This window comes from Palaemon carinicauda, chromosome 11 (genome assembly GCF_036898095.1).
Source record: "Palaemon carinicauda isolate YSFRI2023 chromosome 11, ASM3689809v2, whole genome shotgun sequence".
NCBI classification, from domain to species: domain Eukaryota; kingdom Metazoa; phylum Arthropoda; class Malacostraca; order Decapoda; family Palaemonidae; genus Palaemon; species Palaemon carinicauda.
The window spans coordinates 53477348-53488640 of record NC_090735.1 but is presented as its reverse complement, the minus strand read 5'-3'; the positions used below and the strand labels follow the sequence as shown (position 1 = coordinate 53488640).

The 11293-nt window shown below is 32.4% G+C and overlaps 1 protein-coding gene across 1 annotated transcript in view; it reads left to right on the top strand.

Moving 5' to 3' along the window:
* Positions 1-9500, top strand: part of LOC137649278 (UPF0415 protein C7orf25 homolog) — a 24468-nt gene extending 14968 nt beyond the window's left edge. Inside the window, exons 3-4 of the mRNA XM_068382264.1 lie at positions 4102-4231; positions 9349-9500. Coding sequence (XP_068238365.1) covers positions 4102-4231; positions 9349-9500 — 282 coding nt within the window. The remainder of the gene's footprint in view (positions 1-4101; positions 4232-9348) is intronic.
* The last annotated feature ends 1793 nt before the right edge of the window (positions 9501-11293 follow it).

Sequence of the window (11293 nt, the reverse complement as noted above, 5' to 3'; positions counted from 1 at the left end):
CCATGCACTAACTTTAGCTATTACTCTATTAAGGGATACAGCAACCCCAGATCTACATTCAGATGGAATTGATGCAAATAGAGTAGCATCATTTGCATATGCAAAAATCTTGTCTTCTAGGCCAAACCACATGTCATGTGTATATAGTATGAGAAGTAATGGGCCAAGAACACTACCTTGAGGAACACCAGATATCACACTCCAGTACTCACTATCGTGTCCATTAACAACTCTTTGCGATCTACTACTTAAAAATTCAATAATGATGCTAAGAAAAGACCCACCTACACCCAACTATTTGAGTTTGAAAACAAGGCCCACATGATTGATACGGACAAAGGCAGCACTAAAATCAAGGCTAATCATATGAACTTCCTGACCACAATCAAGGAATTCCAGTACAGCCTTGGAGAATGTAAGAAGGGCATCACATGCTCCAATGCCTTTACAAAAGCCAAATTGCAAATTCGGGAAGATTTTAATCCCTTTAGCAAACCTATTTAGAGGTTTTGCTAAAAGACGTTCAAAAACTTTGGATACTTGTAATGCACTCTGAGATTGCAGACCTCCGCCACGCCAACTTATTTCTCAAAACCAGCTTGCCTTAGGGGCTAATTCGGTCATCCTTTTGCTCGACATTGACTTTTGACCTTGGACTTTCAAAATTGAAACCCTTCCACGGCTCAACATAACAATTAATCCCTTAAAACATTACTACACTATGAGTAAAATTAGGGGCCAGGAAGTTGTTCACGAAAAAAAAAAAAAAAAAAAAAAAGATAAACGGACAAACAGGGGCAAAAACATAACCTCCTCCCATCTTCGTTGGTGGAGACAAATATGGAAGTGATGGAAGTTGGGCGGTAATCAGTTGGATATGAGCAACCACAAACACATTTACACAGTGGCGTAACATTACCAATTCTCCAAGTGCTAAAAGTTCCTGTTCTAGCTAACTTGCGCAAAATAACAAATAACTTGGGAGCTTAAAAAACTGCATTCTTTATAAAAATATAAGAAAAATACCATTTGGGTCTACACCTCCATAAGCATCAAGGTCCATCAAGAGAGCTTTAATCTCCCGAACTCGAAACGCTAAACTTAGTTTAGTCTCAGAAAAACAGGAAAGAGGAAGATCAAGTTTCTCATTATTCGGTTTAACTGTCAAACACATCCGCCAAAAGGGTAGCCTTTTACTTTGGACAATGAGTGACAGAGCCATCTGGTATAAGGAATAGTTGCATCCACCACAAAAAGTGCAGATCTAAAGGTAGCCCACCTCTTATGTTCCTGGATTGTACCGGGAAGGGTTTCCTTTATAGATAAATTGTATTCCTTTTCATTTGAAACATAAACTCTCTGAGCAAGAGCTCTAAGCTTGGTATAGTTATTATAAGTCAAAATCTGATGTTACCCATCTCTCGGTAGGAGGTGAGGGAGAAGTCGTAGGCCTACTCTGAGACGGAGGGAGCAGTCATATTCTGGTTAGAGGGGTAACCCGAGAGTGCGTTCGGAAACCACAATCTGTGCCCATATCAATGTTAAAATTTAGACGTGATTTTTGACGGCTGGGATATATAATAGACAAGAGCGATTCATGCTATCGAGATAATCAAACGCAAATATACTATGGTAATATAGCGAAATAGAACAAAATACAATAATAATGGTATATAAGGTATACAGAAAGCAAGAGTAACCTTTTCATCAATATCTGATATCAAGAAACGATGTTAAAATATCATATTCAACTAACCAGAAACATAGGCCTATTCGGTGGGTAACTTATTTTGAATTTAGAAATATCAAGTAAATAGATCCATAATCATATCACTGATTATAAAACCCAATAATAAAGAAAACATGCAAAATTAAAGAAACAAAGCGTCAACACCAATGGGAAATATTTTGATTAAAATGTGATAATTTGACCAACCGCCAACAATTACGTGAACATGTTACCCGGCTCTTATTTTTCATTGTTTAATGTAGACTAAAGGTTTTCCTTGTTTTTTAATTTTCACCAATTTGGAACGATTTGAATGATGTTGCAGAATAGTTTTACATTACAATATATGAAGGGTAACATAATCAAATTGATTATAGAATAGAACTGATTTGGTGATTACGTTACGAAATAGCAGACTCTTTTAGTACTCCTTGTGCTACTAATTTAAAATGTAGAAATTAGATACGGAAATAGATAACTTCTAAGCCTACAAAATAAGTAGGAAAATTATTTTATTTCACAATAATGATAAAAATGTGTGTTTAAAAAGAACAACCATTGTATGCATATACTTTTTATTTCCTATGCTTCATAATTACTGATTTGATTAACTCATATATATATATATATATATATATATATATATATATATATATATATATATATATATATATATATATATATATATATATATATATATATATATATATATATATATATAAATTGTGTGAAATATGAAAAATGCTGACTGAAATTACTTTGTTTCATGAGAAAATAAAGATTACACCTTACGCTCAAGTGATCTTCCGTATGACAAGTAGACCTATCCTTATGGAAAACTATAAAATACATCTAGATTCAACGTGTGTCATATTAAAGTGCATGTAGTATTATAAACGTTAATATGTATCATAGGATAAAACTGAACGCATAATTACCACGCTTCTTAGTTTAATGGAAATATACAGCCATCTCAAAAACTAATAATTTTTATTTGTACTGTATATTGCACCAAAAGAATTCGGGTGCATACAGCAAAGTCTACTGGTTTAGTGTTTCTTCTATACTTCCATGAAAAAAAAAAAAAAAAAGTAGCCTCGTGCTATGAAAGGTTTTCATTCCCGTAAAATAATGATTCCAGATTTAATCTAGTCTGGTTAAATAATATGACGAAAGTGTGTTTATTAAGATATCAAAAGAACTTTTGGTAATTGTTTACAACACCACGCTCTCCATTTACTCCAAAATAATGCAATCCTTCAGTTCTCATCTTCTTGCACAGTAATTGGGTGGTTATTTAAATTCTGGGAAAGCAATAATTAGCAAGATATGTTTAGGAAGGGGGAAGGGGTTATAAAAAGAAAATAACTCGGTTTCCTCACTAAACTCACTAAACGACCTGGAACTGACATGTCAACATAGTCAACCAAGCAGAATTCGTGATGCCAGCGTACATAAACAGAAGTTCGTGATGCCAGCGTACATATTCAAAATATACTTAATCAAAAATTGAGTGATTACTCAAAAGTGTCACTATTTGTAAATTGCATATTTTATGGACACTTTTGAGTAATCAATCCATTTTTAATCAAGTATATTTTGAATATACAGTATATCAACTCTACGCTGGCATCACGAACTTCTGTTCATGTACGCTGGCATCACGAATTCTGTTTGGTTGACTATGCTGGCATGTCAGTTCCAAGTCGTTTAGTGAGTTAACTAAGCTATTTTCTTTTTATAACCCCTTCCCCCTTCCTCAACATATCTTGCTAATTATAGCTTTCCCAGAATTTAAATAACCACCAGATTACTGTGGAAGAAGATAACTGCAGGTTTGTATTATTTTGGAGTAAACGGAGAGCGTGGTGTTGTAAACAATTACCAAACTTTTATGCTCATTGTTATATATTCAAATACGAACAAAATTATACCATGAAAAATCACTGATACACTTGTTTATAGACCATTAAACGCATTTAATTTATATCACTGATACTAAAGTCAATAACTAAAACAGTCCACCGGAGATTATAATCTGTACTCACCATCCCATTTGTTTCCAGTAACAAAGCTTAATGCCAATTCTCTCTTCTAAAAACGCTATTCTAAGGTACTAGAGGATCTTGCCAATAAATGGAGTTGGATATGGAAGAGCCAGCTGCTGGCACATGATCGTAATAATATAATGAGCCTATTCAGTAGATATATATAAAAGTGCTTTGTTCTTATATTTGCCATAAGTCGTTGATTTCTTTTCTGTAGTAGACCAACTAAGTGTGGTTGCCTCCTCAAAGCACTAATCATGATTTAGGTCCCGGTTCACATAGTTTTAATGTATTCTTTCTCTTTTACTCACATATTTTTCACAGATTCCTTTATCATGGCGACATCTTGAGGTAATGCCATTTTCACTTTTCTTGACCTGCTATGCACTCACCAATGGAATTTTGGACGATTTAGCAATACACTTGAGGGCCGAGGCCCTTTGCGTCAATAAGCGTAGGTGATGATGTTAGCAAAAAACTGGATTCTTGTACCTTTAGGTCACTCATCACTAACAAACTGTTGCAAAAGACAACCGTGAAGTAATAGAAACACAAATATGCGAATATATTTTAAAAACAATTCTATAAAAGTAGACACTCGAGACTCCGACTCGTGCAAAGTGTAAACATGCACGGTATACACTAAATAGCGCGGCAGCATTTTTTCTATTACCGAACAACGGTTGAGAGGAACGGCTTGATTGGCCGAGAGAACGGTTTAATGCACCTGATTGGCTGCTTTCATGCAAACTGACTTTGGCTAATGACAAAGTCACTCATCAGTGCTCGATTCTGATAGGTCAAGGCGATGGGGAGGGCGTTTAAAATTCGTGGGAATCATGAAAGATTGAACCTTATCAGTGCAAAATAAAATTTCAATACAAATCGCATAGGCAAAGGTAGGAAAGACACAAAATAATCGTTTGAAGCTTTATTCTGACCTCTCTCTATGCTGCTATGTCGATTCATGAATAATAATTTCGATTATTTGTAAAATGTACATGTAACAAAAGAACGTTCGGTGCTACTTTGGCTTGCATCTACGTCCCATGAATCTAATTTGGCATGCAATGATCTAACTTTAAATTGCAAAATCTAAACTTTATATTGTGATCCACAACAAGTAAAGTTACTCTTACTACTGGCAAAGTCAAACTGAATTTACTATTAATTAGATTATTGAATTAACCACAAAATAATCGCCCACACGGAGATCTAATTCCCATTTTCTGTGGGTGCACCAAAGTATTGTGTGGATATACTTATATCAATGTTCTTGTCGAACACACACACACACACACACACACACGCACACACACACACACACACATATATATATATATATATATATATATATATATATATATATATATATATATATATATATATATATATATATATATATATATATATATATATATACAAACATACATACATGGAATGACGAGCTAAGAATATTTACGGATATATAAACATTAACACGCACATTACACACACACACACACACACACACACATACACACACACACACACATATATATATATATATATATATATATATATATATATATATATATATACACACACAAACATACATATTTGGAATAGCGAGCTAAGAAAATTTACGGATATACAAAACATCAACAACAGACGCTTGTGGAGGCAGTGTCTAAGGCTTTTGTCCAGCAGTGGACTAGCAACGGCTGATGAAGAATAATATATATATATATATATATATATATATATATATATATATATATATATATATATATATATATATATATATATACTAAGTATATCGTAGCTTGTAATCTATTGTAGGAATTTACTGACGGCCAAACTCACGCCTTTTATTCGTCTCACCAAACCTTTGTAGCGAGGGTGAGCAAATATATATATATATATATATATATATATATATATATATATATATATATATATATATATATATATATATATATATATATATGTGTGTGTGTGTGTGTGTGTGTGTGTGTGTGTGTGTGTGTGCGTGTAGCAGGACGTAGGTATTGGAAACCAAGAGTAGGAAATTGATACTTTTGGGAAAAAATGTGAGTACCGCTGCTGATGACTCCATCCTGACATATAAAGAATTTTCCTTCCTTGAAAATGTTACTTCAGGAAGATTCATAATTCACGTTACTTGATAAAGACAAACAATTCTTTATGTACAGTAGTCTTCATAGAAAAACAGTATCGCATAATACAAGTACCAACTTTAAATACCATAGAAACTGAAGTATTTTTAAACTAGTAAAACCAAGAGATGATTCCTTAAAATGAAATATCTCATGAATATCACACGGGCAAAAATATTCGTGGCCTCTCAAATGAGTTTTTAAGAGATGATTTTAAACTTACTTCGTCATTTTAATCTGTGATTTCATGAAAACGAGGTTGTTTCGATGGAGAAATTGGTAACCTTTTGTACTGGTGATAAGAAATTGACCTTAAATTTACTTCTATATGTTTGTATGTGATTGTGATGGCCTATTGGAAACGTCCCTGCCTGGCGATCTGATGGACAGGGGGTTCGAGACCTACACAAGCTCAATAGTTTCTTTTACTGTCTTCCATCTCCCCAAAACTTGTGATTAGGGATGAGGATGCTTATAGTTCTACCCACTGAGTCATCAGCAGCGATTGCTTGGCCCTCCCTGGTCCTAGCTTGGGTGGAGAGGGGGTTTATGCGCTATTTTTTGTAGTTTATATATGAAAGATTTATTTCAATCTTATTATTGCTCTTAAACTTCTCTAGTAGTTTTCCCTTATTTCCTTTCCTCATTACGATATTTTCCCTGTTGGGGCCTTGGGTTTATAGTATCCTGCTTTTCCAAATAGGTTGTAGTTTAGCAAGTATTAATAATGATAATAATAATAATAATAATAATAATAATAATAATAATAATAATAATAATAATAATAATAATAATAATAATAATAATAATATATTGTCAGTGTCTAGGGTATTGCCTTTATAACATATTGTACAGTCTTGTATTTAAGAATAAATGTGGGTACATTTAATGTCAAAATTTTATTTAAATGAACATTTTAGAGAGCTACTTCATAAAAAAAACGAAATATCCAAATATTTACACAGATGCCTAAGTATTTTATCACAGAAATAGTTATAAAATAAAAATGAAAATAAACTTATATGAAGAAAGCTAAAGAATACAGCACCATAGCTATGAAATAAATATAGGGCAAATAGAAAAAAAAACATTACTTTGTATCTTGTGGACATTTTCTTTGAAGCTGCCAAAGAAAAAAAAAATTCAAAGCACATCACACTCCAAATGGACAAAGATTGATAGGCCAAAGAGAATAAGACAATGCGGTAAAGCATCAGACTATGGCTATCTAAAGGTTTAAAGGTTGCTCATAGATGGCAGAGACAAGTGACAGTGACAATGCCATAAAAGGACAATGCAATAGAGACTAACCATATCTGCATATGACCAGCGTCCAAGCCTTCTCTCCACCAAAGCTAGGACCAGGGAGGAGAAAGCAATTGCTGCTCATTAAGCCTACTCAGCATGTAGACCTATAAGATCCCCCAATCGCCCCATTCTTAGTTCACAAGGATGGAGAGGTTACAGATACTGCCAGCAACTATCGACTTTGAGCGGGTCTCGAACCCTAGTCCAGCAAATCACTAGTCAAGGACCTTTACAATAGGCTACCACAACCTTAAAAGGAGATAATGTAGTCATATATTACACGTAAAACAATGGCGTGTCGCCAGATTATAAAAATTAATGAATCAAATACGTTTCATTATATTTAGCCAGGGCAGCCCATACTAGGTTGGTTTGCTGTGAGCGATTTATTTTCCTGAGTAGGTGCGAGAGTATTATTACTCAAAACCTTAAAATAGTCACAGCAAATATCTTCATCTTTACTTCACTAATCAGAGCGTAAACTCTTGAACCGAAATGAGAGAGAGAGAGAGAGAGAGAGAGAGAGAGAGAGAGAGAGAGAGAGAGAGAGAGAGAGAGAGAGAAATTTGAGTAATGTAATAGTTCTATTAAACAACCGTAATTCTTTTACGCAAAAGTTTACACAAAGCATTAAAATTCTTTTTAATCTCTACAATTGGGATAAATACTTAAAATATACAACAATAAATGAAGCCGTTTCTAGTCCACTGAAGGATAAAGACCTCACACATGTCAATTCACGTCTGGGGTTTGACCAGATTTCATCACCAACCTGTCCAATGCAGATTGGTGATGGTGGGATACTTCCGTATGATCGCTCACAGCAAAACAACTTAGTATGGGTGGCCCTGTCTAGTACAGATTTGCTGATCATGACGATAACCAAACCCTTTCAGCACATTAAGGTGCCCCCACACAGAAAGGTTAAAATATACAATACTTACGGATATATAGACTTAGTGGTAATCATTTTTAACACCTTTGATAATTCCGACCTATGTAATAGATAAGCTATCTATGCACACGTTGACCTGAATAGATTATCCGATAAACTCCACTGCTCGATTGGATTTACAATCAGTTCTCTTCAATCGATTATCCCCGGTTATCAAATAAAACTGCCCAAAGCCCTTTAGTATTGGTTATAAAGTTGCCTCTATCGTCCATAAACTACTACTGTTAAAAGTATGAATAAAATACTTTTTCAATATATCTGCATATATATATATATATATATATATATATATATATATATATATATATATATATATATATATATATATATATATATATATACATATGTATATATACACATACAGAATACGCATATATATACATACATATATATATATATATATATATATATATATATATATATATATATATATATATATATATATATTAGAGAGAGAGAGAGAGAGGAGAGAGAGAGAGAGAGAGAGAGAGAGAGAGAGAGAGAGAGAGAGAGAGAGAGAGAGAGAGAGAGAAGGTTTGAGTGAAATCTCTTTATCCACAACCATTGATTTTATGATCTTTTTATTATTTCTTCCGCTTCATTATTTTCTTCCAAATGAATTTATCCGTAGGGAAATATATTATTAAAAATAGAAAGAATATAGATAAAGTATAAATGTTTTATAGACTTGTCTATATTAGTTTGTTCAAATTTAGTTGTAAAATGTACAACTAAATTCATTGATCAAAATATGTAAAATATTCATTGATAAACTTATCCGAAATATATAAAATATTCATTGATAAACAAGTTCGGATTCTAAAATACCCAAAATATGGTATGCATATTAAGGATTATTTCATACATTTTTGTGTGATTAGTACTTTAGCGAAATTCTAGTGATATGAAATTTGTTTAATCCTACTTAGTATTATGTTGAATTAAACCATTTTTAAATTATATCAAGTTTATATACTGTATAACTAAACATCTTTCACTCCATTGCGGAAATGTCTTTAACCAACGAAAAATATAGAAATATTGAAAATCCGGCTAAAATTTAAAACTACGTCAATACATGAACAAGTAAATAAAATATTGCACTCATAAATTAGTTTACACAAATTCATTGATAACTGCTATCCTAAGAAGAAGAAGAAGAAGAAGAAGAAGAAGAAGAAGAAGAAGAAGAAGAAGAAGAAAAAAAAGAAGAAGAAGAAGAAAAAGAAGAAGAAGAAGAAGAAGAAGGAAAGGGAATCACTTTGAGTATTCACAAACAATTTCCTCTTGAAATAGAATAAATGACAGTTGAAATAGAGAATTCACTCAGTTGTTCATATCGATATTCATACACTAAGAAGTTATTATCATTTATCGATTTAAATATGAATGAACTCGATAGAAATATAAATGAAATATTCATAAACTAAATAAAAAAATATTGATAATAGGAATATTATTCATCAAACGATTGAATATACAATAATCTATAAAATTATATAATTATTGGAAGATAATAAAGGAAATGTATTATTAGGTTCTCAGTGTCGGGAAGAGATGGAAAATAAATAGAATTTCATTACATACTTTAATTTCTTTTCGGGTACAAATTTCAGGATCTGTTTCCAATAACAGTTTCAAAAGTCCAACGATACAAAGAGTGAGCCCCATTTTCAAAAGCCATCGTCGGGGGCTGAATCTAATAAAGGTATATTATATAAAAAATATAAAATGGATAGATATAGCCGGGAATACAATTATTGTCTTTTCATTAAATTATCTGATAATGAATATATTCATACAATAGTATTACTTCGCTGATTGTTTTTAAGATGAATAATAATATTTTTATAATGAAAATAGAATATGAGAGAGAGAGAGAGAGAGAGAGAGAGAGAGAGAGAGAGAGAGAGAGAGAGAGAGAGAGACCTATGATATCTGCAAAACGATAGATATATCCAGGAATACAAATATTGTCACTTTATTAAAACACCTTATAATGAATGAGTCCATGCAATGGTATTACTTCGTTGATTGTTTTTAATATGAATAACATTTATTTTTGGATGAATATAAATGAATTATTTCAGAATGAATATTAATGAATAATATTTACTATAATAAAAATATTAAAAAATAAAATAGAATGAACTCCATAAAGAGAGAGAGAGAGAGAGAGAGAGAGAGAGAGAGAGAGAGAGAGAGAGAGAGAGAGAGAGAGAGAGAGAGAGAGAGAGAGAGAGATGCCTCATAATTTCGACAATTCGAGGCTCTCTCATAAATCTCTACCACGTGAATAGGTGGTTCTCTCATCATATTGATATAGATTTCTCCAGTTATGATAAAGAGAAATTACAAGCAAGGTAAAAAATACCATCAGATTTTCTTCATTATATAAAAGACGATCTATTTTAATGTTATTCATCTCATGATATTTTATGTTCTTGATTCGTTACTAATCATAATAATAATAATAATAATAATAATAATAATAAGAGATACAATAAGTGTGTAGTATGAATTAAAACGAACCTCTCTCTCTCTCTCTCTCTCTCTCTCTCTCTCTCTCTCTCTCTCTCTCTCTCTCTCTCTCTCTCTCTCTCTCTCTCTCACTCTCTCTCTCTCTCTCTCTCTCTCTATATATATATATATATATATATATATATATATATATATATATATATATATATAGATAGATAGATATATATATATATATATATATATATATATATATATATATATATATATATATACATATATATATATATATATAAAACGGATTTTGAGCGAAGCGAAAACACGAGAAATCTATTTTTGGGTGAGGTAGCCATGTCGTCCTGATGGAAGTTCCTATAAGGTAGCTTTCTAGGGTATATTTGACTACAGTGATATTCCCAGAGAATTTTACCGTAAGGTATCCAGAATTCTAACTCCTGGAGCGAATTTCCCTAAATAATCTCACAGGGATATCGCATAAGATCAGAGGACGTATTCTTGACACGTCACATAGCTATTTTCGCACCGAACAGTATTAATGCTTCGAGGGGGAATAGTGACAAGAATCTGAAACGAGAATGAAAAGAGAGCCGCTCAT